Source organism: Megalops cyprinoides, chromosome 2 (assembly GCF_013368585.1).
Source record: "Megalops cyprinoides isolate fMegCyp1 chromosome 2, fMegCyp1.pri, whole genome shotgun sequence".
In the NCBI taxonomy this organism is placed as follows: domain Eukaryota; kingdom Metazoa; phylum Chordata; class Actinopteri; order Elopiformes; family Megalopidae; genus Megalops; species Megalops cyprinoides.
This window is the reverse complement of record NC_050584.1, coordinates 14819854-14842717: the sequence shown is the minus strand read 5'-3', so window position 1 is coordinate 14842717 and position 22864 is coordinate 14819854. Positions and strand designations below refer to the sequence as shown.

General features: G+C 38.9%; 1 protein-coding gene across 1 annotated transcript in view; it reads right to left on the bottom strand.

Annotated features, from left to right (window-relative positions):
* The window catches only part of LOC118796344 (coiled-coil domain-containing protein 18-like), a 103858-nt gene that overhangs the window by 49006 nt on the left and 31988 nt on the right, over positions 1–22864 (bottom strand). Inside the window, exons 10-22 of the mRNA XM_036555181.1 lie at positions 22559–22705; positions 18992–19159; positions 17802–17981; positions 12986–13069; positions 12091–12258; positions 11391–11474; positions 11008–11175; positions 10349–10591; positions 7283–7513; positions 6226–6456; positions 5188–5310; positions 2429–2713; positions 439–685 (exon numbers count right to left, since the gene is read on the bottom strand). Of these exons, the coding sequence (XP_036411074.1) occupies positions 439–685; positions 2429–2713; positions 5188–5310; positions 6226–6456; positions 7283–7513; positions 10349–10591; positions 11008–11175; positions 11391–11474; positions 12091–12258; positions 12986–13069; positions 17802–17981; positions 18992–19159; positions 22559–22705 (2359 nt within the window). The remainder of the gene's footprint in view (positions 1–438; positions 686–2428; positions 2714–5187; positions 5311–6225; positions 6457–7282; positions 7514–10348; positions 10592–11007; positions 11176–11390; positions 11475–12090; positions 12259–12985; positions 13070–17801; positions 17982–18991; positions 19160–22558; positions 22706–22864) is intronic.

The following is a 22864-nucleotide window of genomic DNA, read 5'->3' as shown; positions in this document are numbered from 1 at the left end:
GTACCTTTAAAGTCCATACCCAAAAAATGATAATAAAAAATACAACCTGGCAAGAGGCAAGAAAAATGTGTATGTGTGTGTAATTGGTATCTGACATATGTGAGTTTACAAGTCAAAAATGCATCCACCTTCAGAATGCAAACACATCATAAATATCATCTCAACAATGAAAACAAGAACAAATGACAAAAGCAAATTATTACAGAAATTATGAAGAAAAACTTGTAACTTGACTTCACGATCATTAGATGCCATACGAACAACAGGCCAATCAACAGTGAGACAAGTGATCTTTTTGGCATTGTTGGGCCCACACAGACTGACTGAGAGAAGTCTCGGAAGGCATTTGTCGTAAAATTCTTATCAGTGAAACAATACATCAGACGGCGCATGATAATAACCATAGAAAACGTCATTTTAAATGAAGAGGAAGCCTACCTGTCTCTCTGTACTGCTTGTGGATGTCATGTAGCTCCTGGTTCAGCTGCTTTATTTCCGTCCTCAAAGCCAGGTTCTCCTGCTGTTTTTGGCTTTTGTCCGTCTCTGCAGTTTGCAAATCTCCTCTCAGGTCCTTGACTGTGCACTCAAGGTGTTCTAACTCCATTGCCTTGCCTTTGATGGCCTCCCTCGCCTGAAGAAGGTCAGCCTCAGACTTCTTCAGAAGGTCATCTCTTTTTCGGATTGCCTGACAAGGGACACAAATAAGAAAACCCATTCAAGTGCACCAAAAAAAGTCCTCCCAATGTGCAATAAAGAGGTGATATATCACTTAGAAGTTGGCATTTGTTGGGATTTGTCAAAAAAAAAAAAAAAAAAAAATGAAGTGCCTTGTGCACAGCTACATTGCTGCATCCCATCAGAGATAATTCTTTGACTGTACAGAAAATGTATCGTTTACACAGCTCTTACAGAATTATACATGCTTAGTGGCTTGAGAATCCACATTTGGGACCATCAGCATGCAAAGCTTTATAAGATCATCTTATTTCTTTGCATAATATGTGCAATTTTTCCATTAAATATAGCTACATTCATGCAGACGCAGAATGTAAACTGTTGGTGGATGTACATGTGCTTTTCTGTGGGCAGATCATTTAAAACATTTTTAATTTGAACACGATCTAACAATTGTAAAATTGTATGGTGTGACATCAAAAATGGCCTTTATTAGAGTCACTGCTGGAATCAAGTCTTTCCAACATGAGCTAAGCTGTCTCCAACAAAAAAAAACAGTGCAGCACCTACGGTACCCATGAACAGTTCCCTTCACTTGGCACAGTTCCATACCTCACTTCTTTATCATGTTCAATCATGTTCCCCCTAATTTTAATATTTAGTATCCTTTCATGTCTTAATTGCTGTAAATTGCATTCACTTGGCATGATTTCTTGAAATTAATCCCAGAGTAATTTGTTTCTGTCAAGCAATCAAAGCCTCAGAGAATAATAGTAAATGTTATTACAGATCTACATTGAAATGTCTGTCTATGTATTTAGCTTAAGCCTTTAATTATTCGTGCTGCTCGGTTTCAGTTAAGAAGCCACGCACTCTTCATGGTGATTTAACTGACTCTGGACCCCAAGTCACACTCTGCGTTTGGTTGCATTGGTAACATAACAAACACTCCGCTCAGATGTTATTCATAGAATACATTAATAGGTGCACAAAGATCAAATGAAAGCAGTCCAACTCGTTCATGCTTCGTGTGATTGAGACAAAGGACAGGAAAGATATTACAATGGGTAATCGTAAATAAAATAAAAAATAAGAAATGAAAAAGAAGGCAGAACATTTGAACCCTAACAGCCTTAACAGCAACTACGTTAATATATGTACAGGTTGAAGTGTTGGTTTCCTTTCAAACGCATCATGTTTGTTGGATATGTGTATACGACTGCAAGTCATCTTTATATGGAATAAAGATAATTTATACATCTGGGGAAAAAGGAAATACTGAAAAAAATTGAATTAAAAAACGAAGTTTGGCAACACTACTGGGGGCCTCTCAAGATGTATGTACAGATGTTCAACTAATGATCAACAAACAGTCAGTCTTACACACAAGATTCTCTGAAGCAGTAATTACTTCTCAAATATGGCCCTTTCCAATGCTCCAAGCATGATCAATATTCAATATTGTATCTTCTGTTGCAAACATACCTCATTAATTAGTAAGCAGGTTTTTAAAATCCAAGATCGTTAAAGACTGTTTGTTTTTCCCCCAAAGGACACTTTCCTACATACCATACATGCTAAAAAATAAGTCTGTGAGCACAATTTATTGTCTTTGTACTTTACCTTGTACAAGATAATATATACTCCCCACTCATTTTCATCAGTAATCAATTTGACATGGGCTTCAGATTACAGGCTCAGGAATGCTTTATTGCAGGGAGTGATGCAGAGGCATAGAGACAGAGGTAGCTACCTGATCCCTCTGGGCACAAGCCTTCCTGGCGTCGGTGAGGTCCATCTCCAGCTGGGCCACTTCTTGCTCCAGCTGGGCGAGCGTGACCTTGTGGCCTTGGTGGGCGGAGGCCACGTCCAGGTGGAGGGACTGCAGGGTGCGCTCCAGGCCCTGGTTCTCCAGTGCACGCTTCTGCAGGTCTTCAGCCAGACGGAGGGCCTCGGCCTTCAGCTGCTCAATGGTCCTCTCGCACTCCTCGTTCCAGGCCTCCTTCTCGCTCAGCCGCTGGCTCACACAGGCAAGTTCCTGTTAAAAAAAAAATAACAAATAATAATAAAAAAAAATGCTTCTGTAAAATCGAAAGCCCATTCAACTCCCTTGAATGGATGTCACTGATGTTCACAGAGGTCCGCGTAAAGGTTCTCAAAGGTTCTTCTAATTTGAAAGAGAATTTACTTTTTGTTATCTATATTTTTGCATTTTCATCCACCTTTTGCAATCACCAATTATACATTTATTCTCGTCACCACCATAATGACAACCACTGAGCCCACTTAGGAACACAGGGCATTTTGTGTGCAATTCTCTGACACAAATGCATGCCTACTGTGACCACTTTCCACACTACAAGCCCCACAGAGCATCATAAGGCAAATAATGCTGGAGGATTGGCGAGTAACTCATAGGCACCCATATGAATCCCAGGGAATCAATGCATGAAAACATTGAGTATAAAAACTTTACTTAACCTTCAAATGAAAGCATTTTCTTGTTCCATAACCAGTTCAAAATGTTCCACCGATACAGAGTAAAATGTCAAAGATTTATAAAATGAACAAATACACTAACCAAACAAAAAAAAAAAAAAAATTTTGATCACGTCAACACACTGTACCTAAGGGATTCATATCATTGGTTGCCATGTATTAATTTTTCTCAGCCATTTAATAAACTATTTGAAGGTATTTGTCAGTAAACATTCTTGCATGTGTAAATCAATCCCTATACTTACAACTGAAATGGCCTTAACTGTATGAGAACTGCTATATTTCTGGGTAGGAAAAAACCTTCCCATTTGAAATCCAAGTCAATCCACTGTGAGGTTAAACTTAACACGGACATAAGAGGCACGTCTGATCTCCAAATGTCTTTGTAAAGCTTACTGCTGAAATGTTATCGATGAGTGAATGGATGTGCTTAGATGATATAGCACTTTTTGGGAAGCCCAAGATCTGAGAGAAACCACCTGCTGTGGAGTGCAATGGAGTTTAATACATTCAATGAGGCCGTGGAAACCCAAATCACCCACAGCAGGCTGGTCTCCCGGTGTAATAGCTCATTTGTCCTGTGGTTGCTGGACTCTAATTTCTTACAACACTGCAACAATTGCTGCATACCTAGCTTTGTGAATTTTATTGTGTACAGACTTTTTCCTTTTCTTTCCTTCAAGTACACATGGTTAAAATAACCTAGCTCTATCTAAAGTTGTATAATACACATTCTCGAGCAGCTAAAAGTTTAGCATAGTTTAAACATGTTCAGTGTTAGCATATATAACACTTCTGTTTGAGTCAGTTTATACATCACAACATCCATTCCTAACATATGGGAAATGAAAAAAAATATATTGTGGGTGACAGTGCATTTAATCTTTTATTGCTCCAAAAGTGATGTTCAACCAATGCACCAGTTCACTCCCAATTATTCATTTATTAGTAATTTCTCAACCACATGAAATGAATGCAAAATCACAAATCATGACCAAAAAAAAAAAAAAAAAATAGTTACACACAACAGATTTCAATGTTTTGGCAAGCAGCCAATTCATATAACCTCAATATTTTTCTTCCAACCCCTTTCTTTCTTTCAAAGTCTTTCAATGTTCATATTAAAACAAATTATGAACCGTACAGTATAACCTGAACAACAATAAAAAAGTGTTCATTTTAAAAAGCATTAACTCTAGTACTTTAATGTAAGAGGTGCCACTACATGCTGTTCACTGTTAGGCTATATTGCTCTTTTGAGCGGCCACTGAATGTTGGCTTCACCTTTGTCTGTTCTATCACTTCCTGTGTGCCACGTGTAACCGGATTGCAGGTTTTGCATTTTGTACAGTACCAAAGATACTGGGATGTAACGATAATACACCTCCTTGATTTTCTGATGAAAAAAAAAAAACATAACACTGAAGTACTTCCATCATCTTCAACACACTGTAAATTGCTAGTTTCAAAAAAATAATGTTGAGAGTCTGAGGTGATCCACTGGCTGTGTTCACAGCCAGATAACAGCATGCAAAAAATTTCATTTTGACACACTTTTCTCTGAGATTGGAATCTAAGGGCACAACGTCTGTTAACACCTTACCTACATTCAGACGCAGACATGCAAAATCATCAGGGTCACCTTCAACTTATTTTCAATTTCAAAACATACTGTACTTCAAAATGTACTTACAGACAGTGCTAAGCTATTTATCCAAAGAGTCAATGATATATGTAAGGGTATTAGCCACTGCATCCCATATATTGTATGAGGTCAGCCCCTAACACTTACTGTCCTTCAGTGTCTCTATACAGTCACAGAGCTCTTACTGTATCTGCTACATCCTCTTGCCCTAGATCTCACATCTAGCTACTATCATAACACTCACGTTTATACAAATCGTGGATATATACTGTATATTGATGCCATTAAGTGTGCATCAGACATATTCAATACCCAGCTCTGCTAGGGTAAAATAAGATGTCCTTCACAAGAAGGCTGAGAAAGCTTACCTTCTGTAAGAGATTGGAGTGTTTTTGTTGAGATTCGTATTCCTCGTTGGAGTAACTGTGGCTGAACTGGTATGAAGTCAGGTCTGACTGAAGCTGCAGGAATGTATTTTCATGATCTGATATCTGTGGGGGATTATTTGATCAGTAACAAACAAATCAAACCCTCTTTCACACCAGAGTGTTCACTGATGTCTTTGCTAGAATCCTTATGAACTGACACAGTTTGATAACAGAAGTCTTACTTTCATGGCATACACAGATTTTTCCCTTTTTTATTTCTTGAATTAAATTGTTTGTTCAGTGCATACTGATTGAAGATTTCAATGCAACATGTATGGCCAATTCTGATAGCTTGCACTGTACATGAGAAGAATATTTTTTTGACAGCATACATATCTGTGTAACACAAGTGTGCATAAAACTTGGATCATAACCAAACATCTCGGCAGATTCACAAACTAAATCAGACAGATAACAAAATACAAGAGGAGACTCAAAGAGAGTTCAGAACCCACTGCAAAATAAAACTGTTTGAAACCACAACTTTCAAAGTACTTACTAAATGTAATAAAGTATAACATACAGTTGCTCCTCAAATCCGTAACTCTTTTATAAGAGTAACACAGAAATTAAATTTTATCTGATTAAAATTACATTCCATCAGTCTGACCTTGTACACAACAGTTAACACAAAATTACATTTCTGTATTAAAAAAATGATTCATTTGTTGCCAGACATACTAAATATGCTCTATAAGAACCAACGTGACACCAGTTCGGTTACATTCATTTTTGCCCCTGAATCGCTTAAAACAAGTGTTTCAGTGAATGCAGGTGATAAACTGATATGAAAAAATCATGACAACAATGCAAACAATGGTAATAATAATAATTATTGGTCATAATCACTTGTATATGAATGCACACGTTGATGCTTAATTAAGTACATCTTGAGAACTATACATCTAAAATTTGTGATATAGACAGCAAAATGAAAGAACGACTGGGAAAAAAAGGAGTGTGTGCAAAATGGCTGACCTCTTTGCGCTGCATGTCCACTTCCTCTTTTAATTTTTCAATCAGCTGCTCACATTCAAGGATACGGTCACTGCTGCACTTAAGATGGTCCTGAGTAGTCTGTAGCTCTTCTGTCAGCTGGTCAATTGCTTCTTCTGAATTCTCCATCTGTTTACACTTCTCCTCGTAGCGAGCCTCCAGGTTCAACACCTCTGCCTTCAAGCTGCTGACCACTTCCTGTGCCTCGAGAACCTTCAAGGATCGAGAAGCACATACATGAAAAAAAATGCATCTGCTTTGATTCAACCGAAACGATCCAAAATTTGAAAAGCACATAGCATTTGCTGTCTGTTTAGCTATTGGATCATACTGAAAAAGATAATGAATGCTGATTATTTAGATCACATATACTATAGATTATTAATTTTAACTATTTAATATAAGCTCTAAAATGCCCAGATGTACCTTTAATATGCACACCAGCAGTCTCATATGAAGATATTACATGTGAATAATGGGGAGAAAATAGTGGAGAGACATATTCATTGTTCATTAAAGCATTACTGTGGGTCACAATTCCATGCTGACAAATGTTCATTCACCAAGAGTTGCGCATTCCTGCCACAATGTCAGCTTGTTTGGAAATGCATGTTTTCAGCCCTGGCACAATACCTACCCACAATACCCTGTGCACTCCTCCAGGTTTATAACTCTCAGGCAATAGAATAACATGGAGAAGGTTAACTGGAAGGAGCTCTGTCCAATCACATAGGATTTGGATGCTTCTGTGCTTACTCTGATTGAGTTAGCCAAATGTGACGTACAAAATCTTGCACATGTGCTGCAGGTACTTTCTGTTGAGTGACTTCTGATGAAGAGTTCCACCAGCTTTCACATTACAGTCAATTTTACTTCAGTGTAGTTTTATTTTTAAATGTGACAGTAGCTGGGAAGCAATTAATATTTTTTGGAATTTCACATTAGCATAACATGTCCAAACAAAAGAGAAAACCTTCCCTTTTTTCTAATTTCAAAAAAATTAAGATGATGATTACATCTGCTTTGTGAGCGACCCTACCTGTTTGTTGGAATACTGAGCTTCTTCCTCCAGACTCTGAATTTGTCCCTCCAGCTGCTGGGCTTTTTCCATGGCGGTCTGATATTTCTGTTTGAAGATGTCAGACGACGTTTCATGGTTTTTGGCCGCGGCGTTACTCTCTCTCAGTTCCATTTGGGTGTTCTCTATCTGTTGCTTTAAACGTAACATTTCAGCACATTGCTTTTTCGCCAGCTCTTCTCCACTCTGAACCTGCAGCCACAGAAATGGAAAGTGACCATAATACTCTGCCACCACAGTACTTTAATTCATTTCTATGTACTTCAGTAGAAGCTTGCCACCGCAGCTAGCCACGCTGATCATTGGGTTCTTCTTTTTTCCCTGCCGATCAGTGATTGCATAACCAGAGTACCAACTAGCCGACATAAAATTATTTTTGTTATAGTAAACCCTAATCATCCAACTTTTTTTTTAGTCAGCAGCACACAAAACATTGTCTCACTAATCCTTTAAAACCATACCCTTTCTCATATGCAAATTCTGTTAGAAATTCAGCTGCAGTGTTTCAATGTCTGGCCTTTCTGATGTGCTGTTGTCACAATAAAAATGAAAAACAGTTGTATTGTAATGTAACAAAGCAACTTTTGTACAAATGGCAAAACTATGTTGCTACAGACAATTGGCTTAAAATCACATGCCATTTTGTTCTGCGAGTTATAATAGAAACAAGGTAGTAGTCAGTATGAATCTATCCCCATGGGTCGTCCAAACAGCAACTCCCCCAGTTCCAAACAGCCACTGTCCCTATTCCATGCATGGGGCCACCGGCTCTGCACCAAGCCGTATAAGAAACACTGCACATGGTAAACTGATGGCCTTGTTATTTCCTGATATATTGGACTGGTTGCTCACTGTGTGTAATGTGAGTACACAAGCAGATCAGAAGCAGTGGTTATCTATCATTTTCCTATGATGACAGGGAGCATTCTAATGTCTCCTTCAAAAAACGCTCTGCCCATTTGTCCGATTCATGCTTTCAAGTAGGCCTAGGGAAAGTTCCTTGTAAAAGGAGGTTACACTTCAAACTTCACAATTTATAAACATACAAGACATATTTGCACTGTGCAAAAAATACTAGGTAAATGCAAACGCAAATGCATACTGCTGGTTATAGAGCAACGAAGGAACTGGGCGAATGTCGCTAACCATGCCAGATTGCTTCAAAACAAAACTAAGTTTCTTCTGTATAAAACAAAGTATACCTTAAAGCTATAACTTTCCTACCACATATAAAGTCAATCTGAAGACAAGAGAGTTACCATATTAGTGAAAATCTACCAAAATGACACTGTACAGTATGACTGTTAGAGAATTTTGCAAAAAGCTTTCCGGCACTCATATTTTCTAACTGCTTTTTTCTTGATTGACAGAGTGAAGTAATGGAATCTCCCATCCACTGTGCTGTGGGTCTGTGTTTTTCTGGACATTTCTAGAGGCTGGTCAAATCCAAGTTCTCACACCTGCAACCCAGTTATTGCACACTGCTCTACATTTTCTTTATTATTATTTTTTTTTCTGTAATCATTAAGTATACTACTTTGTCTGGAGGTGATTATGGAGAAATGGTGAATGTGAGATGCTGACTCCGTGACCCCACAGGTCATTCACATTTTGTGAAATACTATACATTTTTCCATAACTGGGAATATTCATATTGAATACAAGGTCATCTTATCAAAACCCTGTGACTGATATTGTATGAGCCAATTCTCGCTTCCAGCCCTAACTCTGAATACCCTTTTTACAGGTGAAATTGACGATGATGTAAAACATATAATGGATTTTTTTCTTAATTAGGTAAGGCTGCCAATATGATAGTATTGTGATATGTACAGATTTTTTCTTGGAAGGCCAATAAGCAGGGAGTAACTTAATACAGCAGAATGTTTCTCTGCTGTATCCATGCATTCAGCACCTAAAAAAGTTGGAGCTTTGAGCACAAAGGTGAAATTTTTCAGCAGCTCTTAGTATTTAAAGCACTTTTTGTTCTTTTGTATCGTCACCTTAGGCAGAACATTTTTTGTTTGGCATCTAGCTAATCGGCTGTGATTATTACAGCAAAATAATGGAATAAGGAATTAAGAAACCGGTAAGAATATTTGATTGATTTGAGTTGCGAGACTAGTCCTGCAATTAGCTCATTATTGCCACAACTTACCTATTACAATTTACAGTTATTCAGATAAGTTATTTATTTTTATGCTTCTTCCATTTATGCAAACCTATGCTGCAACTGTCAAATGCACATTAGGTTCATGCTGAATGCAAGTGTTGTGACAGTTTAAGAGTCAAACAAAAATGTCAAACAAAATCATCGTCACCACACGCTCAGTGGCTGATAATTTTCCTACTAATTTTGTTTTGATGATTTTAAATTTCAAAGAGTTTCTGTGGACACACAGTTTTATTTATTTTTTTTAACAAAATAGCTTGATGCCTGAGTTATATCATTACAGGCTGAATGTTTTCATACATTTTAAGCTTTTTTTTTCCATTGTTTTGACATTTAATGAGCTTAATGGTTATAACATGTTCCTCTTGTGACTATAATAAAAACCTTGTGGTTAAAACATCACTTTTCAATTCATCCACTAAAAAAAGGAAAACGCCTCAGAATGACCTTTGGACCTGTATGACGAATCCTGTGTTCTTTTCATCTTTCCTATTTGTGCCTGACACATGATGCATTATAATGTAGCATAATGACTTAATTCTTGTTAGTGAAACTATGCTGTTATCCTGCTTTGACCCGTTATAGTCAGTAAACAAGAAAAGCTCATTTTCTCTGAAAATCAATTATGTTTTTTTTTGGCACACTGATGAATTTTCAACACAACAAACATCTCGGATGCAAAAGCAGAGTCTTAGCTATTTAAGATTTAGCTTTTTAACTTGATGACTAAGACCTAAAAGTACACCCCTACGCCACCGTTAACAATGGTTGGCAATTCTAAGTTTCTTGCTATCACATGTGTTTATTATTGCAAAGTCTTATCTTTCTTGTGTGGGGTTTGTCCAGTTATTTACCTTAGCCAGGGCTTCCTGATGCAAGACCTCAGTGTGACTGAGCTTGCCCTCCAGGTCCCTGACCTTCAGCCTCTGCTCCTGTACTTTGCTTTGACTATCCTGCAGATCTACGCACGCCTGGTCAAGCTGCGTTTGTAAAAGTAAGGACTTCTGGTTCCAGCGCTCCATGTCGACGGTATGCGCCTGCTTCGTGGCATTGAAGTCTGCGTTCAACTGCTCACTTGTCTTCATTTGATGCTTCATCTAAGAGGAAGAAGGATCGACTCAGCTCTTCAACTGCACATTCAACCCTCTACACAAGTGACAGTAAAATCGAGCAGTTTCGAAGCCGCCATCTTCATTAAAGAACTGTTTTAAAGCATTACTGTGGTTACGTGATTACACAAGCATCCACAACACCTTAGCAGTCTTGATATAATGAAAGAATAATACTATTTGTGTCCTATATACAGCGCATAATCTGGAAACGGAGAGGGTCAATAGTTGGGGGGAAAAAAAAAAACAATTTAAAGTTCCAGGGGTTATCATTTTTTGTGCAGGATTAATATACATCAGTACACAGTACTAACTGCAACACATACTGAGGCATGAGTACTTTAGAAGCATTGTGCGAGCAAGAGTGCAGCTGGAGAGGGAACGGCGTACGGACGGCGCAGTACCTGCTGCTGAGCGACATGGAGCTGGTGCTGCAGGTGCTGCTTCTCCTTCTCCTCCCGGGCCAGACGCTCCTCCCATTCGCGGCACTTCTCCCACAGCTCACGTACATCGCTCTGCAGGCTTTTCACTCGCTCATTAAGCCTGCTGGCCTCAGACTCGTGAAGGCCCAGCTGATGGGAGAGAATCAGCTCGATGCATTTCAAACAAACACGCAGGCAGGCACAGCGCGGCGCCCCCCCAAAGTTCAGCGGCATCTGTATTCAGGGCCAGGCTAAATATTGAAAATTATTCGGCGTCTTCTAAACGCGGACTCATCCATTTTTCATGGGCCGATAAACAGGTCCCGGGAACCGCGTGGCTCCAGGTTGGGGGGTTGGACACTCACCTCCTCGCGTGCGCCGCGGTGCTGCTCCTCCCTCGCTTTCAGGTCAGTCTTCAGCTGCAGAATCACTTGATCCCGATTGTTCACCTGATAACGAGGAGTACGCGAAAAACAAAAAGGGAGCTTCAAAGATGGATATCCCCATTAATAATAATCTTTAATTATGAAGATATTTTCCTCGACGAGGCCTCCCAGCAGAGCGAAACAAACAGCATAATTAAAAGGTGCTTTCCCAAAGCATCTCCTCTGCATTTCTAGAATGTTTGTGTTTTTTTTTTTCCTGTGTGAGGTTTTAATGAACATTCCACACATACACGCACACACACTGTACCTGCTTACAACAATCTTCTATTTATCGCTTGCTTTTGAATGATTTTGTATGTTTTCTTGTAAAAAATTTTGACCTCAAAATGCTCCCAGTCTATCTTAAAGGGAGTTTCTGATCCTTAGTCGCTGAGATTATCTTGAGGGGATTGAATATGTTAATGGAGACACTAAAAATGTGTGATTATTTACAGATAAACTTTTCGTGTGACTGGTCGCAAACTGTTACAGCAAACACAATACACAGCTTATGGCATAGCTTCTTCTGTAAACAGAGGCAGTGGCATGACAATAGGGTCCAACTTAGCACACAATGTATGATAATGAAGCATTTAAACCCCCGAAACGGAAGGCTTCTTGTGTCCTGGCCTATGCACACCTCTTGTTGCGCTGTTCTGTGTTTCTCCATGACAACCGTCAACTCCAGCTCAAGTTTTTCCTTCTCACTGTTCAGCTTGTTAATGTCCTGGGATTGCTCCTTTATTTGGGCTGTCAGCTGTACAGACTCTTCCTTCAGCTTCTGCAGGAGATTTTCCCTACGGAGCAACTGGAAACAGAAAAATAAGGATGCGAGCCTCATTTCAAATCACTTAACCCCCCTCTCTTTCAAATTTAACAAAAGTGGAGGAAATAGCGAGTTTGTACTCCTGTTTGGGCAGCACCTCAGATTTGAACAAAAGAATCTAAAGTAGAAAAGGAAGAAAAAAATCTTCTCAATCTTAGAAAAGTGCTACCGACAGCTGTCAATGCAAATTTACTGTAAATCCGCTCAAACAATGACTGTACTTTTTCAGCTCAAAATGTTTAGCTCTCTTCACTTATTTCATGTATAACAGTACCAACGTAACTTAAAATATGTGTTTTTGGGATGTGGAACTGTTCACTTTTTTGGAAATTACAGCATCAACAACAACATAAGGCCTTTATGTATGAACACATCACAAAATTTCCAAGTATCAAGTTGTTGAAATTGCAGTTACACACACAGTTTGATCAGTAATAATACTGACATAATTCAGTGAGCCTTGGTCAGCACATGACAGGCAAAGCACACAGGTTCACAGACTGTAGTTATTATGCAAGATCCAAACAGAGATGTACAAGGATGACATTTTTAACACCCAGCAAAATTAATTTACATTCATTTTTACGTTAATTACTATCTATTTATACACACACACAAATACGTACACATACACACGCACAAGTGCACACACACACGCATGCACACGCGCACGAGCACACACACACACACACGCACGCACACAACTTACCTCATTCTGACATTCTGAGTTCTTAGCTTTGACCTCTAACAGTTCCTTCTGCATTACAGCCAGTTTGTTTTCCTTCTTGTGTATCTGTAGATGCAAATAGAAAGGCTGTGATACCGAACATACATAATAAGATAAACACCATTTTTGACATGTCGGAATATTTGTAGCAAAACCCCACACATAAAATGTAAAACTGCACTTCAATGACGGTGAGCTGCAAATGAGGTTTCACCTCAGTATTTAGACCTGACAGTCATATACAGGAAGCTAGGAAAAAAAAAATATTAAAGTTAATTATTCTTTTTTTACACAATATATGGTGAAATGACCTTCTGCCAAATTTTTTAATCCTGTTGATTTTAAGTTGGTAGCAAACAATCAGGATGTAAATAAACGTACCGCTTTTAACAAAGACAAATGAAAATTCAATGCTAATTCCATTTTTAAATGGTCAGAATTTATTTATTTACTTATTACCAATTTGCACAGGTGATGAAGTTGTCTTTAAAAATCCACCATCGGATGATGAACAGCAGGTACTTGATAAACAGTTGAGCAACGACAGCATTTTTACAGTTATTATCGCTATTATTACTACTATTAGATCATGGTGTTTTTCATGGTAAAAATAACAATTTTGTTGGCCAAATAATAAAAATAATCCAAGTGTTGCTGTTTTGTTTGATAATCAGAGTTATTTTACAATCTGCATGTTGCTATGATTCACTAGCACACAGGCCTATACAGTCACACCACTGTACTGCAAACTCTCCCACTTTAGGAATATGGCAACCTGTAAATAATGCAAGTCACACAGAGCAGGTTTATCCACTAGGAACACCCCCATATAAACCAATAAAGATGGACAATATGATCACCTTTCGGCCACAATGCCGGAGTACAATGTGTTTGATTTCCCACGAATGAACAAATACGCCCAAACCTTCTCCAAAATGTCATGTTCCATAATCTTACAGCGTTCACCGAGTGAGTTTGATTGCCTTTAAAACTCCACAAACTCTTTCCTCAGAATGAATATATTTAGACTTGAAATTAAAATAAACAAATAAGTAAATACAGTTTCATGGTTTGCTCTATTCTCTCCCTGGCATATTTATTTTCCAGTGAAAAACGTTCACTTTTGCCATGCTTGCTTTGGAGCTGTCATTAGTAAGGCCATTATGACTAGCTGTGTAAGGCGCTTGGTGCGTGGGAGTAATACGCAGCGGCACACGCGGCCTTGTCTATGCTTTGCTTTAGAACGTGTTTTGCTTTTGTTTGTTGTGTTTCGGTTTTACCGGCCATATTGTCTAATCAACCACTTTATATGCCGGGAGTTTATCTCTGGTTTCAATAACATCTTCAATCTTCAGCGTTACGAAGGGGAGTCAGTTTCTTTAAATGAGATATTAGTTTCAATCAGCACATGGGGTGAATGAACCGTTTAGAGAGATCTTGCCATGGCGGCACTCTTCGCAACACGAAAGGCTCTTATTTCCCCATCTTCTAAACACAGAAAAATGTATCCCTCCAATTCAGAATATTGAATGTCTTATGGAAAGTGAAAGGTCATTTGTAACTGTCTACAGGATTGATGGAGTTAAGATAGCTCCTTGACCTTCACCCCGCACTCATGAAGAGCAGTCTCAGATGACAGAGCATCAGGCAACTTTACACAAAATCTCTGCACTTATTCCAGATTGCATTTCCAGTTGCTGGTTTCGGCGTGCCACATAAATGTATGTCAAGATTTAATTACCTGTAGGCCTCCTTCGTTAAGCAGCAAACTGTCATCCAATACCACTTGCCAATGTCTGCAATTTGCACTAATTTGAGCATTTCTGTCTGCTTTTTGCCATCTTTTAAAACTATATTTAGGGAATAATTGCTTTTGTGGCCTATGCAAACATTGTCAAGGTCAATCTTAGAAGAACTGTAATGTTTTTTATTAGTCATCTGTCTACAGTCGGTACCCTCACATTACTGTAGCTGAGCCCCTTACAAATGTGGTTAAAGTATAGACGAGACTGAATTCTGTTTCAGGAACCAACTTATTTACAGCATATCCTCATCACAGCATGTCCTGAATTGTCCCCCGGCATAAAAAAAATGTTGAAAAATATAAAAGGCCGTGTTTGGACACAGCGCCAAAACAGTAGTCAGTGCATATGTACATTATACAGCTCCTGCTTCTTAAAAATGGGTATTTTCAATCATATTTTTCATGATTTCTGATGAAATCCAATTTTTTGGAAAAGCCAGATTTTTTTACACTAATTTTGTAAACCTCAATGAGGCACAGATAAGAACCGGGCATTTTCTATGTTGCATGGTATCCATGGAACTGCTATTTGATACTTTAGATTATTTTGCCAGTGGCCAAGAAAGCATTTAATATGTTTCACAGACTGCATCAAAAGCTCTTGAGAGAACTGTATCATATCTGTACTGCATAATTTCTTTGTGTTAGTACATTTTTTGCATGCATAATATATTGTGTTACACTTTTCCAAGGCACACTTAACAGGCTCATTGTAGCATAATGTAACAGCACTGACATCAGACATGCACCACTGCACAGCTACTAACATTATATATGTCGGAAAGTTGGCGAAAATAGACAAAAACCATGAACGTATCTCTCCTGGTGACAAGGTGACAATTTGTCATTTACTATCACTTAAAAACAAACAACCAACCAAAACAAACAAATAATAAGTAATACAAACTAACATTAGCTGAATTCCTAATGTCAGGTCACAATCATGGTTGTTATTGAGGTTATGTTATGCTTCACTGCTTTTTGTCTTACTTTATAATCAGTGGAAGAAAGTGATGGAGTTCAGAAAAAAATGGCACTACTTTCAGCTCTGCATGAAGCTGAGAACAGATGTAAATCAGCCACGTATGGCATTGCCATGGGCAAGTTTTGAGTGACAATCATCTCACTGTCCCAACCGAGATATGATACATCCTGGCTTCTCAACAAGTGATAGTGAGGTCAGAGAAGGACACCTCAAGACAAAATATATTTTTAGCTATTTACTGAAATCATTTTATTTACTGCCTTCTTGCTCAAAGGGACATAAGAAAAGCTTCACCCACAAACAACTGGGTCAATAACTTCAACTTTATGGAAGAACATGCAGGAGAAACAGCTGAATTATGCAAAAGAATTCAGCAAACCAGGGAGGTAAAACGGTAAATTTGAAATCAATGAAATCAATCACTAAATAAAAAACTTGTCTTGACACACCTCCCCTTGCTGGTTCCCTTGTCAAGAATTGACGGAGCTTTTCCTGAGAATCCCAACTGACAAGCAGTCAAACAAATATAAAGAACAAAAGATGGGGGGGTTGGGGGGGGGTGACAACATTTCCGATAAAGGAGAGAAAAAAAAGCAAACAAATAAACAAAAACATTCAAGCGAAAATGCGTTGTGGGGGAAGGGGCCAACATGACGGGCCTCTCCTCTGCCGCCTTGTGTTTTTAATCACATCCGGAAACCTGAATCAATGCGTCTTGTGTTCTCACAACGGGAGGAGTGCTGCCGGCCTACAAAACGCGCTTCAAGTGTCTCACTCTCTCGCTGCTCAATGGCAGTAGCTGCTGGGATGCACTCGCCCAGCTATGAATGGAATCTGTCATGGCGCCCGCTGGCTTTGAGCCTGGCCGCAGCCCCTGCCATTGTTCCTTCCCGCTCAGGCGCACTAACTTCACAGGCATTAATTGTTTTTCTCCTTTTTTTTTTTTAAACAGCGGAGGCCCCGAGCTGCTGAAACAAAACACATTTTGCTCCGTGGTGTTTTCTTTGTCTTATGAGTGATCTAGCTGCATTGGGCAAACAACCTTTTGCTTAATATGAAAAATGATCCACTCTATTTATAATTTCCCTTACATTCACTTGTTTGGCAGATAAATTCTGTCCAAATATATTTAAAAATAAACTAAATTTAAAAAACTTAAAAACTAAAACTGCAATCTGAGTCTTTCGATGTTGGAGCAACGAATAATCCGCAAAGACTCTGCATTAAGGCAAACACAGGCATGGAAGAAATTATTTCAAACGAAAACTTTCAAGTTATTTGTTCAGCTGTGCTAATGTTAGGAAAGTAAGAAACAAAAGCTATTATTGTTCAGAGCATTTTTTTTACAGGAAACAGACAGTGGCAAAGTTACAGTAGTTCAACATATGAGATCAGAGAGACAGTTTTTACAGTAAACTAAAACCAGATGTTGGAGAGACACAGGACCCGTACAGAAATTAAGGGCTGTATTGTTTGCTTAGCAAATCTGTAGATAAAAGTAAGAGGGGTTCTTTGAAGCTCATCATAAGCAGTCCACTTTGGTCATCTCTGTCTTTCATTTAATTTAAGTTCAAACAAGAGTTTGTTTATTCAGCAACAACTGTAATAGTCGTATTACTAAATGGGCAAAAACATAAAATATCCAAAGCCTATCACCCCCCCCCCCACCTTTTTTTTTTTGCAAATTTAAAATATATTTGATTTGAAAATGAAAGGCAGCTGTGTTCTTGTGAAAATGCTAATCACAATGATTGAGCTAGAACAGCAGTGATCTTTTACTAATACATGAATTTTGTCATTGTGCTTATAAAACTATACTCCCACCAAAAAAGTGCTGTGTATATGCTGGTATTTAGAGACAAGATACTGAAATTACTGTAATAGACTCCATATTTTTCCTAAGCAACACGTCCTGGGAATTCTTCCTCACAAGGGGAGAGAAAGTTCAGAGAGACATTTTTTATTCCATGGAAAAAAAATGCAGAAAAAAGGATCTTCAGCTCTTTTACCTTATTGCCAGCTGCTTTCCTGGTGTCTTTTAGAGTTTCATTTGCCCTACTTAGAGCCTCCTGCTGTTTCAGAATTTGATCTTGCAGCTGTTGAGATTGCTCTGTCTTTTCCTGTAATTTGGACTTGAGCAGCCCAACTTCTAAATCCAAGCTATTAACTTTCTCCTCGCTGTTTCGGAGCTAAGACAGAAACACAAAAAAGTTAAGGCCATTCAAATCAAAATCTCCTTTTTTTAAATTTGTAACTGGTTTATGGTTTTGAAAACATACATGTATCACTGCAAATGCATGGGTATTATCTGGCTAGTTTAGGTGGACTCTGTTACAGAACAACCAATATGCTATATTTGTTTGTGTTTGCCCCTTAAAATTTAGAACAAGAAACTGTGCACCAAATTCAATTGATACTTTCTGAGAATGCGCATATTACAAACGTGGAATATTCACCTTTGCTTGTAACAGCATTGCAAAATTCCAGTTACCGCACAGTGAAACGGTAAAAGTGTGTGCATTTTGGGGAGGTTATGGAATACAGACACCACAGTCATGGTGATCAGGTAATAGTCCTCAATGGACATCGTTACATTCATACAATCTGACATTCCTGATTCTTTGTGCTTAAACAGCATTGAGAATGATTTGATTTACCATTGACATTTGAAAGGTTTATTTTTTTATTTGGTTTAACACAACATGGATCAACACATGGCTGATGGCTTTTACTTAAGGTAAGCATTTAACTTTGTTCACTAGTTTTCAATCAATCAATAAAATTTCTCCAAATAAAATTTAAAAACAAACAGCAGACTCTATGCATTGTGGTGGATGATGTGATTGGTCACATTAAAATCTGTTACCCCTGTCATGGAGGGGAAATGGGTAAATCTATGTGCCAGGAGTTTAAAAGTGCTCCACAGAAAATCCAATAGCAATTACAGTCATCATTAGTATGCTTCATTAATGTACTTATTTATTATTTAATAGAAGCAATATAAAGTGAAACTCAGCTCACTAAATGAAATTCAAATTGACCAAATTCCTTCATTTACACTGTGCAGTAACCAAATCCTCCGTGTATCAAAAAAAAAAGACAATATTGAATATTTGACATAATAAACTATACTGGAAGATTTAAATTAAGAGAATTCCCAGCACTCCAATTTACAATTTCATTAAAAAGTGAAAAGTACCTTGTTTTGCAGGCACCCCAGGGTTTGCCTCAAGTCACTGCATTCCTGAGAGAGTTCATTGTTAAAATGTTCCTTCATTGTCGCTGTCCTCTTCAAAGACTCCTGTGTGGCTTTCAGGGAGGTCAATTCAAGTTGTGTCTGTCTTATTCTTTCCTCACATTCATTTATCTTAATCAAGAAAAACAACAACACTTCATGTATGTACAAGTATATAATGCATACAATGCATACAAGACATTTTATAGGAAATATATATGGCACTCAAATAAATGTATACTCATAAAAATGTATAAATGTATACTTATAATGATGGAAATAAAATAAAAATATTTCATTCATTTTATTTGACATTATTTTGATATGCAGGGCTCATAATACAAGCAAACTGTGAGTGGCATTCAGCATAACTAATACAAAAAGAGCAGCTGTAACACTTGAGGTTTCGCAAGCTATTATAGTATGGTATACGGTGCATCATTGGCCAAATGTAACATCCAGATGAGAAAAGAAAGAAAAGAAAAGAAAATGGAAAAAAAAAAAAAAATCAACTGGAAACCAACAACCCTGCACAAAGCAAAAAGAAGAAAACCCTTTGTGGTCACATGAAAGGCTTGGAAACTAGGTGCTGACAATTGCTCACACATTTGGCAGCCAGCAGATCCTGTACTTGTGCCAAGAGAAGTGGGTAGTCAGAAGTAAGGCTTTTTCGCAGCGTTGCCCTTCCTGCAGCATGTCCAGACTCATGCTACTCCCGCAGGCTGAGGGAACGCGGGCATGCTGGTCTCTGCCTGCATGAAGCCTCCCGTGGGGTGACTTATGTCCTCTTGTACTGACAACATTCATCCAGATGCATAACTATCAGCGGTGCATCATCTAGAATACATGGCTATTTAAACTAGGAAGAGTTTGATTTGTGGCACCTGAGCAGTAGAACACTGGCACATTAGATGACTGGCCAGTATATTTGCAAGGAAGACAAGATTCAATAATTGATTATCAGATCCTTCCCACCGAGTGAATACTTATGGGGAATGCACCTCACAGTCTATTATTAAAGCATAGCACAAGATTTATAAGAATCTCTTGGCAACAAAGCTCTTTAAACGTATAGTTGTCAGCATTAATGGAGCCATCACTCAGTCAAGACCAAGTGAGGTATCGAAATATCCTCAGTTTTACCTGATCAAATAAAGCCTTTTAAATATGACAGCCATAAATATGGTATGTAAACCCTTTCAGATAAAGTGGAGCCTTGCACAGCTATTCATGCCGTTTAATAGTAACATTCAAAGAAAATGTAAGCCATGAGGAACATAATGAGCAGTATGCAAGATAAAGGCAATGTCTGGCCCATATCCAGTCAGTCTTTCTCAAGGCCCTCATGAATGTGACAGAACATTCTCCTTTCATGACTGAAGTGAAAGGAAACATCCTGTTGGAAAAATATCAGAACAACGGTACACTCTTGCAGCAAAGAGAACATGATACTTCAGTCCTCTTGGCACTTAGTATCAGGATGCATCATTTAAATGTCCAATGATTAACTATAAAAAAAAATAATTTGTTTCATTAAATATGGTACATTTCCAAAGGAACACTGAGTATTGGTGTGGATTTACTTAATTTAACAGTAATGTGAGTGGGTCCAGACTGTATCAAAAATGAGACTCACTTCATAATTGTGAAGTTACGGTATCTGCTCTGCGGCAGGCCTGTTTTTTTCTGCTTTTCCTTTTCATGAAATGGGGCCTCTTACACAATGCCCCAAAAGGATACACAATCTTAGTGTGTGATTTGTTGGTGTGTATCCTGAACTACGTAAAACCAAGATTGGCCCAGTACAGCCTCTGACTCACTTTAGCCTCACACACAGTACAATATCTGAAAATTGTAAGCAAGCATAGGTGCCAGACTGTATGAGTTGGCTAGAGTTTCTTTCTGCGGGATTGCTGGTATCAAGGATTACACACATGAAGTCTGGGAGTTGTACAAAGTGTCACCATTAAAGATGTGGTTAAGGCTACAAGCCGACCAGTGCGACCTATTAAACAGCGGACCACTCCTGCCCGTGTGCCTCTGCCTGGGTGGATGCTTCTTGATGCCACAGTGTCCTGTTTCATGGTTCTCTCACTGCTACTTGACTGCTGTGGCTCTACAAGCTGCTGGAACATTATGTATTTGAGCGAATTATTTGAGAAACATAACACTTGGTTCGATTCTGGCCCAGATATTCTGACTTGTCAGAAGTGAGCAATTTTCATAGTCCCACAGCACCTGAAACACAACAACACCTGCTCCTTTTAGCCTGTGAATGATTTTGCGTGTGCAGGTGATGTGTGAGTGGGTCAACAATAATCACAACAAACTAGTAATGGCTATTATAAGGATCATTGTGGCCAAAGTCATACTGTCTGCTCTAGGCTTTACTGTTACAAACATCAGAGCAGAATCCAAGTCCTTCTGCTGGTCACATGACCTCCCTGTGAACCCACTCTTAGAAAGCAACCACACGTTCTATTGTGACCAAATATTCAACCCCAGCATTCCTTCCACCATCAGTCTAGGAGGTTGCGGTTGGTAACAGGACATTCTGGTGCTGTCCAATATTGTATATGCATGTTGTGTTTCAGACCATACCTCTTTGAGAATGTTCATAACAAGCCAGCAAATCAGACCATGTGCAGCTTCAAAAAAAAAAAAAAAAACAATGGAACAACTGTTCTCATCCAACTAAGTGGGGATTTCTGAATCGTATTAGACACTGCATGTTTATTTCTGACCAATGCCAATTAGCTGTCATGCACATGCAAGCATACATATTACTTTATCTGTTGCACAGTAGTTTACGCCAGCTGTGCATACTATGCACAGAAGATGTTACGATAACGCAAGAATTGTCACGCTGTTAGCTGCTGACGGCTACAGGGAATATTCTTCCACCATATGGACCGTCACCACAAGTGGTGCCACTGCGGGCAGGGTTGTCCTAACCAAGTGGGTAGGGCGCGCATCAGACAACAAACATTCGCTGTTGCCCCAGGTCCAACAGGAGCTTATGGCATGGGAGCACGTTTATTTCTTCTACCGCACAGCAGAAATACATCAATGCCGGCTGAACAGATGGTGGGAGTGTGGGTTCGGCAGCATACTGAAAATAGAAGGGGAGGAGAAAAAAAAAAAAACACAAGGCACCATCCACAGAGCTGCACACCACAACAGCTGGCGAGCTCACCGCAAGGCGAGTGGGATGTGGTGACTCCACACAGAGCACGCCCGCCGCTGATAAGAGAAACCGCCACATTGCTCTGCCGCATGACACTTTCCACTGAACTTCTGAACTCTCCCTTCAGCCGCATTCAGCGCGGTGCGTCTGCACTCGGCAATTTACTGCACAGAAATTAAGCCAATATCTTTCCCCTTTCTTTTGCCGAGGCCGGCGAATGCAAAGGCCATGCAATTACTTTAAGGCTCGCACTTATTCACTCTGTTGACTGCAGGTTCATGTAACGGTAATAAACAAAATGGTCTAAAACATTTCTAGAAGCCATGCATAAGCGTTAACCTTACCTTCAACACTGCATCCTTTTCAGCAAGCTGCGCTTGTTTGAGCTCCTTCTCTAACAAATGGATAACTTGGCACTGTCTTTGAACTTCACTTTCTGCAGAAAAACATCTTTCTTTTTCCTCTTGCAGTAAGTTTTCAAGTGAGTAGATCTGTAATACAGATTAAGCCAAGTAGACACTGTTTTTTTTCTCAGATATTTTTTTGAGTGAAAGTTCGCAATTTGCAGAAACCAATACATGCAAGCCGTCAAAAGCCAAAGCAATATGCCAACGTGGGCAGTACAAGCAATATGCACACCCACTCTCCAG